Source organism: Cupressus sempervirens, chromosome 10 (assembly GCF_028749045.1).
Source record: "Cupressus sempervirens isolate cs-2001-9-10 chromosome 10, ASM2874904v1, whole genome shotgun sequence".
NCBI lineage: Eukaryota > Viridiplantae > Streptophyta > Pinopsida > Cupressales > Cupressaceae > Cupressus > Cupressus sempervirens.
This window is the reverse complement of record NC_143127.1, coordinates 806,446,796-806,462,905: the sequence shown is the minus strand read 5'-3', so window position 1 is coordinate 806,462,905 and position 16,110 is coordinate 806,446,796. Positions and strand designations below refer to the sequence as shown.

Below are 16,110 nucleotides of genomic sequence, written 5' to 3'. Positions count from 1 at the left end.
CTTTTTCTCTTTTTAGATTATTCTATAGTTGTTCATTCTACAACTTCAATGTAGTTATCTCAATGTCTTTGATATTCAACTCATGATGAGCATTCATCATTTGGCTTAGAGTATCCAATTGCATGTTGGAGATCTTGGTTAACTATGTTGACTTCTCTTCCAGTCTGTTGGCCAGAATTCTTTTGTCTTCTTCCATCATGGCCTTGTCTTCCATGGCTTTCTTCTTTTGTTCAGTTACTTCACATAGCATCATTGCTTGAGATTCTTGCTCTAGCTTGAAATTTCTGATTTCCTCATCTTGTACTCTATTCTTTTCCATTGGATCTACAATTGCTGCATCAAATTCATTGGATTCACCATTGGAAAATAGCTTGGTAGCATTGATTTCTCTGTATTGTGTGTCATTCTCTGCAATGACAATTTCTTTCCTTCTCTTTAAGAATTTCCTTAATTCTTCTTTGGCTTCATCTAGTTGATGTAGAATGAGTTGTATCTTAATTCCTTGATTCTCAATAATCTTTCCCAATTTGTAGACTTCTATTTCAAGATCTTTTCCTCAAAGCTACAAAGCTTTTTTCTTCTGAGAACTTAGCTCTGATACCAATTGTTGGAATTACAAATAGGGAAGGTGAACTTCTGAGAGGGGGGGTCAATCAGTAGTTCAAACTTCTAAAACTTTCACCATTAATTCATCATATGCATTAATAAGTAAATTGAAATAGCATTTAAAGCATATGCATCAATCATGTAAACATGTAATCAAACACACACATAACACTAGATATGATTACCCAGAAACCCTCCAAGTGAGAAGGTAAAACTGGGGTGGGGATGAAACCCACAAAGCTTCACTACTGCAACAATAAAGTGTAGCCAATTAAGGTTACAATGGTTTGACCATGAATCATGCTCTGCCCTGTGAAAGACTTGCCCTGTTAAAGGCTTACAAAGATTGTTAAGTCTCACCTTGTTAAAGGATTTCAATACCCTATTAGAAGTGTGTTTGGTTAGAGGACTTTAACTTACAATTAAATAAGCACCTTGTTAAAGGATTTAATACAGCGTGTTAGGACTACTCTGTTAAGAGATTTAATTGAAATCACATGTTAGAATGTCTCAGCATAGATCCTGCAATTGGCACTTGCTTGCCTGATAATATATCACCTCTGCACAATCTATGATTGATCCTTTACAATTTGATGTATCAATGTTGTATCCTTCTCTATCCTCTATTCTTCTCTAACTGATTCTACAATACACTCTTACTTCTAAGTCACCTTGAATGCTTTTGCAAACTTATCTTGTTTGCTCCTTCAATTCTGGCTCTCACCCCTTATGACACCATTAAAAAGTTTAGGGCTTCATCCTCCTTAACAAGACTCTAGTGGCTTAGGATTAGGTATGAATCTAAGACTAAGATTCATCCATATTGCCACTTAAACCTTCATATTTTCTAATTGGCTGCATGCAATTACATAGGGAATTCAAACATAGATTCGTCCTTATCTTCAAAAGATCGAAATCTATCCTTAAGTCAGTTTAAAAATGGTTTACATAGTTGTTTGTGCACTTACAAACAAATATGTCTAAATTGTGTCACTCGGCATATGAAGTCACTGATGCTCGACATGCATTGTATTTCTGCTTCTGACTCGACACCTGCATTACTTGGCATCCACTGTTTACTTGGCACTTGAATCACTCAGCATGGCCTATCTGCTCGGCACATGAGTGACTCGGCACATGAGTGACTCGACATCATTGTAACTCAACATGGTCTAATATTTACATTTTGTGCTCGACATGTATTACTAGTTCGGCATGAACTGAGTAAATGTCTTAAGTGTGTTGACATTCACTTGTCAAAACCAATATGAGATCAACACTAGGGTTCCTGAGGGGTCATGACCACTCCATTTGACAAAATGACCTCTGGAGTTGTAGTAATTCCAAAGCACATTGTTGTATGTCATTAATAATAAGGGTTTCATGTTCATCGGGTGCCCTTCCTCAAACCCTAGTTTGGTGGGATTGATCCCTAACTGGGGCAAGATTTTGAAGGTTCCCACCCTTTTGCTATTGGGAGGGAGCCGCGGAAGGACTCCTATGAACCCTAAGAGGATCAAGTAGGATTGCATTGGCTTCCGAGGTGCAATTTGACAAACTTATTGGGACAACCCGAATTCGAGTGTTGGTAGAAGATCTCCTAGGGTTTTCCATGTGGTTGTCCAGCCGCTCAACTCTTCTCCATTTGGCATTAGGTATTTGAGAGTCCTTGGCTAGTGGAAGGGTAGTGAAAGCTCGCCTCTTCATTGAAGCCGAATGACTCTCATCAACACAAAGAATGAGTTCTTGGATTTAAAGTAGACTTGAGGGTCAAAAATTAAAGCTGAAGCCCTAGATGGAAGACGACTAGATGAAGCAGCTGAAGAGACAACTTTCCTAGCAGAAGCCCTTCAAAATTGTTCGCTAAACAAACTTTTGCCAAGCAAATTTTCACGCCACCTTATATTTGTTAAATGATAATTATTAGAACTAACTTACCAAAATAAGTTTACAATAATTTAATTTTATAAGGATATACATATTATTTATATTATAACTACAAAAAATTATGTAAAACTAATATTTTTAATACTTATAATAAATATATAATTAAATTTACATATAAAATAAAAACTAATAATAATTGTTATAATGAACGCATTAATTCTTACTGCATCACATATTTTGAACACGTCTTTTAATCTTTTTTTCTAACGGCCATTATTTCGCTTTTCCCGCTGTTCTCTCATTTAAATTTCTTTATATTCGATTCTTTGGTTATATGCCACTGTTGCTCTTTACGCAGGTTCTGGTAGGATTCTCTGGACGCTGTTTTAAATCCCAGAAGCTGCAAGGGTCATCTTTCTTCTTTCAGATACTACTGCACTGGTCAGATTTCGAAGCTCCATTTTTTGGTCGGATAAATGTCTTTATATATTAAGAGTGTAGTGCAATTATTTCGTTGTTCCACACATGTATCTGATATATTTGGGTCTGTCAAACAATCGGGTTTGATTGAGTTATAGCGAAACAACTGGTTGCTTGTCGTTCTAAGTTTTGTAATATCTGTTTCCATGATTTCCAATGAACATGTAGCTGTTTTTAATTGCTGTAGCAGTTCTGTTTCTATTCTGTTCAGTTCTTTTACAGATCATAAAACCCTATTTTTCAATGAAATGCTTCAGAAGAACTAATATTCTGCAACTGTTCTCCTTCTGAAAGCAACACATGTCCGGGTCCATAGTGATTGGAATTCTTGTACTGGAGCTTTCTCATATCTGTTTTAAGCGTATGTAATTTGCACAGCTAGATAGTTAAGGGGATTATTTATCTATTTACATAAATATTGGTATAAATCTATATACTTTCACTGTATTATCCTGATAATTATAGGTCTTTTGGAGTGGATAATTTGAAGATAGCAAACTTTTAGTACTCTTTATTGCTATTGAGATGCATTATTCTGACTGCTAAGTTTTCTTCCTTTCAGTTTTTCTAAATTTTGTTTATGTTTGAGACATCCTTCATTATTGTGACCAGTTTTATTCTAGCCACTGACTACAGAATTATAGTCAAACAGTTGATGGTCATCGACACTAAATTATTTACGGTATTTATATTGAGCAAAACGAACCCGTACTATTAAATGGAATAAATTGACAGTTGAGATTTCAGAGCTGATTAAACAACATCAAAGAGACAGAACTAAAAAAGAGGCAAAAGATGAAATACATAACATAAGAATCTATGTCGTTCCAGATTCACTGTTACACACAAATACATAGTCTGCAGTCATCTGTTTATACAGTCGGTTTTACCCTTCAGGCAGCCAGAAAACTGTTCTACTCTCACAATTGTTGGACACTTTGCCAACAAATAAAATGCTAAACAAAATAAAATCCTAAAGTAAACTAAGATAAGATAAATTTATGGACATTTATATTGTTTAGAGTTCCGTGGGGTTACAAGAGGCAGGTTTAGTGCAGGTATTTTGGAGGACAAAGGCGAGGATGATGCAGATGGAGAAGATGAGAGAATTGTTTGACTCCAGCTGTTGCATTTCAAATTTTTGCCTTTTTTTTTGAGGTTCTCATGGTCGGTTTGTTAGCTTTGGCTGATTTTTCTATTTTTTGTCTTCCTCGAGGTGTCCCCTCTCGGAGATAGTTGGATGTGATTTTGATTCCCACTTTGGCGGTTTTGTGGTTAGCTTTGATCCCAGTCTTATTGAGATGGACTATTTGGTGAGGTTTGTTGTTCCTGAAGCTATTTCAGGTGGTTTCAGTTGCAGAGTTTGCTTGTCCCTCATCTCGGTCTTGAAGCCTTCTCCTTGGAGTGGTGGGTTTATTTCTAAGCTTCTTTGTCTGATTAGGAGTGGTGGTGGTTATTTGATTCTTCTTGGTTAGCTCCCCCGTTCTGTCCCTGTTCTGCTCTTTCTCTCTATTGGTAGGTGACGCTCACTCTCACTACACTTCCAACTCACATTAATTCCTTTGCATCTAATGTTCAATGCCATTCTACGTGTGCTTTCATATGCATATATAACAATCAGTTGAGATTTATTTTGCAGTAGTATATATTTAGAACTACCAATTAATTGAACTGTTTGAATAGTGCATGCTCTGTTATGTGTTGTGCATGTCTTATTTTTGGGAGCTACGAACTGAGGTTGCAACCTGTATAAAATACTGTGTGGTTCTGATGTCTTAAATAACCTGCAAAATATAATCGTTACTGCAATTTTATTAAAAAAATTATGGTTTTGTATTTAAATGATTCTCTATTTTCTGCCGCCATGCTTCTTTGTGTTTCTGTTTATTCCCCTCCTTTCAGAGTCCATATTAGATTGATTTTCTTGATCATGCAATTATGGAGATCTGATTGAATATAAAGATTTATTAGCTTCTAGAGCACTCTATGTGTCTGTTTCTCAATTCTTGAATTAGCATCAGAGCTGTTTAAATAGTTTCTTCACTTTCTTGTGATGGTTGTTGGTTTCTGGCTATCCTATTCTGGGAGATCGCCATTTCCTACCTTTTCTTTTGCAAACTCTTATTAATTTGTTTCCGTGTGATCTTCATGATGAAGCAATCTTAGACTTTGAGCAAATTTTAGTGCATGTGGGTACTTCTTCAATGTCTGTGGCTTTGGATAGTTTCCAGGGAATATACTGATCGGCCACTCTTGATGCCATAGTTGCAGAGCCTCCTCTTTGCATGGAGTATCTTTCTGATCGTGCCAGAGTGGGATGCATCAAAATGAAGTATGGGCATTTATTGAAGGTGTTTGACACCAATTCCACAACCTCTGCCAATGTCCAGGAAAAGTAATGGCAGAGTGTAAGTATGGCAGCAGCCAAGTGGAAAGAAAAACGAGTCAGAAGCTAAAGAAAAATAAAATGCCCCAGTATAAAGAAGAGATGACTCCATTCTCAAGTTGAAGGAGAATAAGGAGCTGACAGGAATATAAATAAGGGGTTTTATATGAGTTGAGGGTGGCTGCCCATTAAGAAAGAAAATAAATGAACTTATGGGCTTTCAAACATGAGAAATGGGGGAGTCTCTTTGAAATCTGAACAACAAATAAAGTGATGCGTACATGATAAGGAGACGGTTGCATGGAGGGATGGGTCACATCAATTGAGACGGCAGAATATGAATGAAGTTGCAAATATAAAACAAGTAGAGAAACAAAAAATGAAAAGGAAAAATTAGACAAGATTTATAGTGAATTGGCAATTGCCTACATTTACTCTTTTAAGTGCGGAATCAATCTATTAATGCAATCTACCATTTATACATTCACAACGGCCTTTTAGCGAAGAGCCATGAGAAACTGAACAGTCAGTGTGATTGTTGGGCTTCATTCCCAACAATCTCCCTCGTAACGTCTAACAGACACAACCATGCACTCAGACATCCCCTGTTTGAAATCTCTAAGAGCAACAATGCCTTGATAAGATTTAAATTTTACCAAACTCTGTTCACATACACTCCGAATGAGTGTTTTCCAAATTAAATCATAGTCTAAAATATCTTCTCCTACAACAACCTTAGGCATAATCTGGCCCATCGGCCCATAATAAAATTTACTGCTTTCTGCAGACACCAAATGCGTTTCTCCATCCACAGAGTAGTCCTTCAAATAACTCTCCATGTGCTCCCTTTCTGTACAACAGTAAGTAGATCATGAATAAAGTCTCGTTATGGTGAAGTCTCCTCGCATTCATTAGGTTCCATGTGTATCAAAAAAACAAGGTGGCTTTGGTAGTAGAACAGTTCCTAATGCCTTGAGCTGCTCAGTTGCCAGTGATCCAGATATTGGAAAATCTATACTAAAGTGAACGTATAATCAACCTCTCATAAATGGCTTATGATATTCGGGCATGCCTTCATCATTTATGGCTTTATATTGACCAGGTTTGACAATCTTCTTTTTAGGACAGGACTTGAGGAGCAATTGCCTGTCATCAAGTGCAACTATGCTGCCAACACTCTTCACAAAAGCCACGCCTTCAGCATCCTTCTCAGCAGCTGCTTGCAACTCAACAATCCCAATTTCTGGAAGTCAAAAGCCTCTACATTGAGCTTGCAAATAGGTTCAGCAAATGCCACTTTGGCAGTTCTATTATTTCCAAAAATAACACGGAGCTTTTGAGGTCGTTTGGATGTATTCATTGCATTGATACGAGTGCTAATTTCTAGGAAGGCAAACCCACATCTTGATCTTTCATTCTGAGGATCAGCACACCTGCTGTCATCGTCTTCTTCCACTGCATGTGAATGTTATGTTATTTATCCTTACGAAGCTGAAGTTCTCCAAAATCCCTTCCTAAAAGGCTATCATTGTCCATGTACTGCTCCACATCACAAACCACACTGTTAGAGGACTTTTCTTTATTTTGCCACTCCATGTCACCTTTTATGGCTGCTAGAGGCAGAGAATGAACTTTTTTACCTCAAACATGGGTTGTCTACCACCTTGAAGGTCTACGATAGGATCAATTTCTTGATTTGAAGGTTTTCCTTCACCTACAGCAGGAACAAGCAAAACACATTCTCATCCACTACATAGATCACGCTCTTGATTTGAAGGCTCTTCTGCCCCACATGCATTGCTAGACTGCCCGGCTTCCAGAAGACTATTAGAGGGAGACGCCTTTCAGAAGATTTTTAGGGGAGAAGGATGAAATAAGGACCTTGATTTGAAGGTTGTGATCCCCTGCTCAGATTGCTAAACTGCTTGTGTTTGCCTTCCTGAAGATTTTGAGGGAGAAAGAGAGCATGATTCGTCCTAAACTCTGCATAGTTAACGGTTCCATCACCAGCGATGTTAACCTGGTGAATCATATTCTCATAGTCCCCACCTGTCGATCCTTTCTTCAACTCTAACTAACACATAACAGGCTGCAACTCCTTGTCTCCAGGATGAGCAGCAACTTGGGCTTCTTGACCCTCGTCTTGGCCAATACGCAGGCCTCCTCTTCAGCCTTTTCCATTACTCTGTGATCATAAACTGCATCCCCCTCAACTCAAGAGGCACACTCTACGGCAGACACATTGACCAGACCTTTTTCATTCTTAGAAATAGAAGTCATCTCTGCCTTCTGCATGCAGACATTAAGTTTGAAACTCATCTCTTCTTGTTGTGAATATATGTCATACCTGCATCGATACTGGGGAAAGGAATAATGAATAAGCCCATGATGCTCCTCTTCTTCAGGCGAGTCCTGCTTATTTTTCCAGCCATCCCACCAGCATGCATGTCATTTCTTTTCAACTTTTAGATAGGCAACATTTTTTCTAAATTACCAAGAAATTCATCCGTGACAAAATCAATCATCTTCTTCTACCTCTTCTCAACCTCACCTAGCTTCTGACACCAATTGTAAATATAAAACAAGCAGAGAAACAAAAATGGAAACAAAAATGAAAATATAAAACCAAGACACAAGAATTATAGTGGTTCTGCAATTGCCTACATCCACTCTCTCAAGTAGAGAATCAATCTATTAATCTAATCCACGATACAATTACATTACATGACTGCACACATCCATTTATACATTCACAACAGCCTTCAAGACAAGAGCCACGAGAAACTGAACAGTTAGTGTGACCGGTGGGCTTCATATCCCAACAAAAGGAAGTTTGTGTAGAAGGCATGGGGAAATTTTCTTTTAGAAATTGTAGATATTAGTGGATAAAAGAAAGCATAGAATTAGATTGAGACAGGGTACATCAGGGATGTATGATGAACTTTAATGAAGCCTGTAATTTTTGTAGTTAGTGTGTTTCACTATTTCAATTGTGAAATTAATAAGATTGAGATGAGTTCGGTTTCTTAATGAAATCAATTGGCTTCTTGTGTGATTGGTTATAGTCTCAATTCATTTTGCATCACCCCCTTCTCGCAGTGGTAGGAATTGGATTGTGATGTGAATATCAGGATTTAACTGTGTGATTTTGAGTCAAACTCGATGACCCATGTTTCATGAGTAGTGATTCAACATGAATCCATCTCTCATGAGAATAAATGGAACACTTAGCACTCATTGGATCTAGGTGATGCTCACAGGGGTGAAGCACCGGGACTTCCCGGGAGGTCACCCATCCCAGTACTACTCCAGCCTGAGCGCGCTTAACTACGGAGTTTCCTCCATAGTTAAACCCAAAGCTTGCAACCCCATTTGATCCAATGAGTGCTAAGTGTTCCATTTATTCTCATGAGAGATGGATTCATGTTGAATCACTACTCATGAAACATGGGTCATCGAGTTTGACTCAAAATCACACAGTTAAATCCTGATATTCACATCACAATTTGACTTGCTGTGGAAATCATGTCCTACTTAGGAATTGGATTCCCAAGACTGATCTCTTCATCCTTTGTTTGGAGCAAATATTTTGATCTGAAGGCAACATTCTGATCTCTGATCTTCTGCAGGGGCGTAAGCCCCTCCCAGAATCTTCAGGTGCTAGTTTCTTGACAGATAGCTCTATCATCAAGCTTTCCTTATTCTCAGGAGGTCAATTCTAGTTGGCTTTTGTGTATTTCTATGTTTCATCTCGCCCTATTGTCCCCGCTGGGCTGCAAGACTGTGTAAATCTTTATTCAGGCGGGCTTGCGTCTTGTGACAAACTCTCCATTCTTTAACATTTCTATACAAGGTTTTTTTTTTTGTGTGGGCTCTCTCGGTTATATAATTTCTGATGTATTTATGTTAATATTAAAAAGCAGAGAAATGAAACAAAACAGTAAACAATGAAGATGAACACAATAGACAGGTATTTATCGCGGTTCGGCAAAACTTGCCTACGTCCACACTCCAGCAGGGGATTCTTGTATTAGTTAAATGATACATTACATGGGCTGCACACAGCCTTTATAAAGAACTTTATGAATATGAAGAGTCAAGGGAGAATGAACAGTCAGTGACGGTTGGACTTCATATTCCAACAAACTCCCCTGTGAAGTCCAACCGGTACAGCTATGTAGTGTGACATCCCTTGCATCCCATTTGATTTCAGAGAAGAAAGAATCCTTGAGACTATCTCAAAGCCACCAGACTTTGCTCCAGCACACTCCGAATGAGTCATCTCCACATTAGATTGGAGTTATACACATCTCCTCTGTACTGCAACCCATGCTCACATAAATTGCATCATTTTTATGGTCGTTCTCATTTAAAACACCTCCTGAGGTAGTCTGGTTGTTCTTTGCCTGTAGGATATTATCCTTACCACTAATCAATCCTGCTGCTGCTAATTTTTCTGTAGCTGGAAACCTGAATGTAGCTCCTCCATCAACGGCTCTGAATAGCTGGACATACCATGTTTCTATATCTTTCTCTCTGGTCAGTGGAAAATGTCTATCGTGACTTGCAGCGGTTGAAGTTTTTCCCTTACCACCGTGGTTTTTGTTATGTGGAAGTTGTAATGTATTGACTGTAAGGTTTGTTTGATAATGTGGACATTGTTCACCATGGTTTGTGTATGACTGGGTGGACAGTGACCAACAGTCCAATTTTGAACCAAAGAAATACTTTTCTGTGTAAATTCTACCGACCTCTTTTCCAAGATACATGTCCACCTATAAAAGAACATTTAAAAAATATGCTTGCCCAAAACCAAGCTTGAGGGCCGTTTGCAGAACCTGACCAAATGATGACTTCTGCATAGGTGTTTCTGCCCTTTGCCAAACTAGTGACTGGGCCTCTACATCTCCCCAGCATTCCAAACAACAGCGATAGGGTGTTTGGAGCATAATCATCACCATCAGCTCACCATATCTGTCAGACCATGGGCTGAATGGGAGACCTTGGTGAGGTGGACTCGACGTAGGAGCCCGACTGGGGGTCTTTTTCTACCCCTCCTCATCCTGACCATCTTCCTACCACCACCATTTACAGTTGTAATATGGTTGAACTCCTCTCTGGTACCCATGTGGTCCATACATCTGCAAATTCTTTGCAGGATTCTCGTTTCTCAATCCATCATTTGACCAAAGACCTATGTGCATAAGAGAATACTCCTAATAACACCTGTGGATGTGAAGTCATCACCAAGCTGGACCAATTCATCCGCTAGAGTTTGTATTTGTGTGGCTGTAGTGATTTTGTTAAGAGATTCCATATTTGGTAGGGATATCCATGGCACATCATCTGCAACATAATGTCGAACATCCTGCATACCATTTGTATGCGCATTCAGGGATTTCTCTTCGCCTTCCTCTGTACTTTCACCTTCTTCCAAAGGGAACTCCATGTTTCCACTTTCATCTTCTTATACATCGAATCTCTCCCATTGCCCTTTATCTTCTTTCATAACAGACTTCTCATCTACTGGAAACTTCTCACGCTCTTCAAAGTATTCTAGTTGCAGTATCCTATAAACTTTGGATGCAAAATTATTTGTCTTTGAGGTCTGAATGAGAGATAGGAGAAGCCATTTTATAATATGCTAACACCACGCATTTTACAGACTTGCCAGTCTTATCTTCTCATGTTTGCTTCTGCAATTGTTCCATGTCAACTTTCTTCTTTTGGGCCTTAAAATCTTCTTCTGCTTCTGCTTGCGGCTTATCTTCCCAGCCATCCCACCAGTGCACACGGTGGATTCTTCTGCTCTTACTAGGCATAACTTCAACCTCTACCAAACCCAAATTTCCAAGAAATTCATTGATGATAAGATCAACTTCACTGTCTTATATCTTTGCTCTAGCCTCACCTTGTCTCTGATACCAATTGTAAATATTAAAGAAGCAGAAAAATGAAACAAAACAATAAACAACGAAAACGAACACAATAGATAGGTATTTATCGTGGTTTGACAAAATTTGCCTACGTCCACACTCCAGCATTGAATTCTTTTATTAGTTAAACGATACATTACATAAGGTGCACACAAACTTTATAAAGAACTTTATGAATATGAAGAGTCAAGGGAGAATGAACAGTCAGTGACAGTTGGGCCTCATATCCCAACAAACTCCCCAGTCAAGTCTAACCAGTACAGCGATGCAGTGCAGCATCCCTTGCATCCCATTTGATTTCAGAGAAGATTGAATCCTTGAGATGATGTCAAGGCCGCCAGACTTTGCTCCACCTCACTTTGAATGAGTCTTCTCCACATTAGATTGGAGTTATAAATATCTCCTCTGTACTGCAATCCACTGCTCACATAAATTGTATCATTTTTACGGTTGTTTTCATTTAAACACCTGCTTAGGCAATCTGTTTGTTCTTTGCCTATAGGATATTATCCTTACCACTAATCAATCCTGCCGCTGCTAACTTTTCTGTAGCTGGAAACCTGAATGCGGCTCCTCCATCAATCGATTTGAATAGTTGGACATGCCATGTTTCTATATCTTTCTCACCGGTTAGTGGAAAATGTCTATCATGATTTGCAGCGGTTGAAGTTTTTCCCTTACAACCGCAGTTTCTGTTATGTGGAAGTTGTGATGTATTGACTGTAAGGTGTGTATGATAATGTGGACATTGTACACCACAGTTTGTGTATGATTGGGTGGACATTGACCAACAATCCAATTTTGAACCAAAGAAATGCTTTTCTATGTAAATTCTACCGACCTCTTTTCCAAGCTCAAACATGTCCACCCATAAAAGAAGAGCATTTTTTAAATATGCTTGCCCAAAACTAAGCTTGAGGGCCGTTTGCAGAACTTGACCATCAAATGATGACTTCTACATAGGTGTTTCTTCCCTTTGCCAAACTAGTGACTAGGCCTCTACATCTCCCCAACATTCCAAACAACAGTGATAGGGTGTTTGGATCAGCTCACCATATCTGTCAGGCCATGGGCCGAATGGGAGACCTTCCAAGTCTAGGTGAGGTGGACTTAATGTAGGAGCCTGATTGGGGGTCTTTTTCTGCCCCTCCTCATCCCATCTGTCTTCATACCACCACCATTTATAGTTTTAATATGGTTGAACTCTACTTTGGTACCCACGTGGTCCATACATCGGCACATTCTTTGCAGGATTCTCGTTTCTCAATCCATCATTTGACCATAAGAGAATCCTTTTTACTCCTAATCACACTCGTGGATGCCAAGTCATCACCAAACTGGACCTATTTCATCCTCTAGAGTTTGTATTTGTGCTGCTGTAATGATTTTGTTGAGAGATTCCATGTTCAGTAGGGATATCCATGGCCCATCATCTGCCACATAATGTCGAACATCCTGCATACCATTTGTATGCGCATTCAGGGATTTCTCTTCCCCTTCCTCTGTACTTTCACCTTCTTCCAAAAGGAACTCCTTGTTTCCACTTTCATGTTCTTCTACGGCAAATCTCTCTCCCATTCTCATGTATCTTCTTTCATAACAAACTTCTCGTCTGCCCTTTCCTCTTTTTCTACTAGAAACTTCCCATGCTCTTCAAAGTATTCTATATGGAGCATCCTATAAACGTTGGATGCAAAATTATTTGTCTTTGCGGTTTGAACCAGAGATAAGAGAAGTCATTTTATAATATGCTAACACCATGCATTTTACAAACTGGCCAGTCTTATCTTCTCTTGTTCGCTTCTGCAATTCTTCTATGACAACTTTCTTATTTTGCGCATCACCATTACCCGTGCGCTCAAGAATTGCATTAAGCTCAAATTTAAGAGCCTTAAAATCTTCTTCTGCTTCTGCTTGTGGCTCATCTTCCCAGCCATCCCACCAGTGCACATGGCGGATTCTTCTGCTCTTACAGGTATAACCTCTACCTCTACCAAACAAATGATAAGATCAACTTCATCGTCTTCCATCTCTGCTCTAGCCTCACCTTGGCTCTGATACCAATTGGAAATATTAAAGAAGCAGAGAAATGAAACAAAACAGTAAACAACGAAGATGAACACAATAGACAGGTATTTATCGTGGTTCGGCAAAACTTGCCTACGTCCACACTCCAGCAAAGAATTCTTGTATTAGCTGAACAATACATTACATGGGCTGCACACAGCTTTTATAAAGAGCTTTATGAATATGAAGAATCAAGGGAGAATGAACAGTCAGTGACGGTTGGGCTTCATATCCCAACAATTTAGGTGGCATCACATGAACAAATCTGTAATTACTTGTTAATAGTTTTTCTGTAATCTCTTTTGCTTTTACTAATTTCATTACAATTTATTTAGTGGTCTAGTCCACTTTATTTTGGAAAAACATCATTGAATTTTTAGTATATTTATTAATTTATGCCATCACTTCTTCTGTGTGTGATGAGGATTAACATTTCTGCTAGTCATGGGCTGTGTTATGCGTGGTGAATCTTAATATTTACCTGCTGGTACAGACATTCCACCAATGGAAAAGTGCCAAACAAAAATTTATCGCTGAAGTGACAGGATAGCGTGCATACATAAACCAGCACAATTGCTTACAGATCCTACAAGCTATGAAGCAGAATAAATTTTTGATGAAAAGTTTGAAATATATATGTCTGGCACAGGCTAATTTCCAGACAAAATGCACTAAAGACAAAACAAGGTTAAACTTTTTTTTTTCCAGATTCATAAAAACGTAGTGATTTTTTCCCAATTTCTTTGTTGTTTTCAACTACAAACTGATCAAATGCTGAAATTTTCGGAGTCCTATATGTCTAGCTTTCAGCTACTCAATTTCACGCTAGTCAACATTTCTAGTTTTATTATTATACTAGTTTGTTTGTTTTTGAGTGTTGCCAAAATCATACTTATGTCAAAATTAATTAGCTTGTGTAAACATTTTTCTTGCTACTCACTCAAGTAATTATGTTGATAAGATGTGTGTTAAATACAGATTCATATTTCATGAGAAAATGCTTAAGCAAAAGTGCTGATTTTGACAAGTTTGCAATACAATTTGAATGTCAGATTTAATTGGAAGCTGAAAGATGTCAATCAAAGTAGTAAAGGTAATGGATTAGTCCCAGATCTTCCGAGACCAATCAGATTAGTATTTTTTGAAGCTTCTAGTTAATTCATATTAAGTTTTGATGTTTTTTGCGGTTTATTGTTCGTTATTTCTTAGATGGTCTTGTGGCAATGCTGTTTTATTTCTTGCCCTCATTAATGTCATGGCGATATTTCTCAGGTGAAATATGAAGACATGATGACACGGCTTAAGATAACCTGTCGGTACGGAGTACCACATGTATCTTTGCGTGATCTGAAATACAAGATTTTTGAACTTTTCAAGTTGAAGGGGGTTGCCGATGAGCTTAGTTTAAGTTATACAGACGAAGACGGTGATGTGATTGCTTTATTAGATGAACGTGGTTATTCAGAGGCATTCAACCAGAACCTCAGCCCTGTTTATATTGAAGCATCATTTAGTAGGAGCAAAGGAAGTAGTTTAAAAATGCAGTGAAAATAGCTTTCGTAATTTGGGGCCATTCGGTGGAGGAGGGGGCTTAAACTGGGACGACGGAAATTTTGAAGGAATAAATGGAATCACTGTAACCATGAGCTCAGAATCTTTGCTCTCCATTCAGGTTTATTATGCTACTGGAAATGGCAAAACTCATATGGGAGCTCGACACGGCGGAGCAGGGGAGACAATTTGTACGGTAATATTCAATTAATTAACATACTACTAATTGTGGTGATTTCATTTCCAGCGTTGTTTTTTGCAAACATTCTCTGCTGTTTCTTACAGAAACATTTGTTGTGTTTGTTTCAAAAATTGTATGGGTGTGCAGAGATTTAAGTACCCAAGTGAAAAGCTTCAAAAGATAAGTGGATATTGCGGACTTGTAGAAAATACATGGACAGTCATTAAAGGTTTGTCATTTGAAACCAACATTGCAAAATATGGTCCATTTGGTGTGGCAGATTGGGTTCCTTTTGAGTTTGATTTGAGAACAAAGAATGTAGTTGGTGTTTATGGCCGAGCTTGTAATAGATATTTGGGCTCTATTGGCATGCGCACTTCTCAATGCCAACCTAAGTTGGAAAAGGAGTAGAGCTTATTCAGATGATGGTATGGTGCCGCGTCTTTGGATGCAAACGAGAATTTACGGTTGGCTGTATATTTTACAAAGCGGTGAAGGCTGTGAGGTTTGAATTCATAATTTTCTTTCTGCATTGCCATGAAGTATCTTTTTTGTTTCCAAAACAGAAAATGTAGCCATAAATGCTGTTAAGGAAACTTCCTCATCGATTTTGTTCTCTTTCTCATCTTCCTGTGCTTGGTAATACTCGTCCACCAAGAGCAAGTAGATTTGATTTTGTCTAATGGCAGCAACTTCATCCGTTGCTATCATCAATCAATTATTTGTTTATTTTTATAGTAAATTTATTTTCTATTTTTCAATATATATCCGTTCTTGTATAATTCGTAATGTAATTCTCTAATATTTTATTTTATTATTTGGAAGGGCATGAAATTGTGAGAAACATTACTTCTCTAAATATACATTGGTAATTAAACTCAAATTCTATCAACTTTAATCTTATGCAATGCGAATTTTGGAAGGGTGTTATCAATTATTTGTCATTTTAATGAGTGAGGACCATAATTTGAGTAAACCCTAGCTAGCATACAATTATTTTAGTGGTAACTAGAATA

At 38.2% G+C, this 16,110-nt stretch overlaps 1 protein-coding gene across 1 annotated transcript; it reads left to right on the top strand.

Annotated features, from left to right (window-relative positions):
* The first annotated feature begins 2,847 nt into the window (after positions 1–2,847).
* On the top strand, positions 2,848–15,876 carry LOC149536377 (jacalin-related lectin 19-like). Its single transcript, XM_089805611.1, has 4 exons — positions 2,848–2,934; positions 14,415–14,455; positions 14,635–15,109; positions 15,242–15,876. Exons 3-4 carry the CDS (start codon positions 15,005–15,007, stop codon positions 15,503–15,505), a joined length of 369 nt encoding a protein of 122 aa, XP_089661737.1. The 5' UTR covers positions 2,848–2,934; positions 14,415–14,455; positions 14,635–15,004; the 3' UTR covers positions 15,506–15,876.
* The last annotated feature ends 234 nt before the right edge of the window (positions 15,877–16,110 follow it).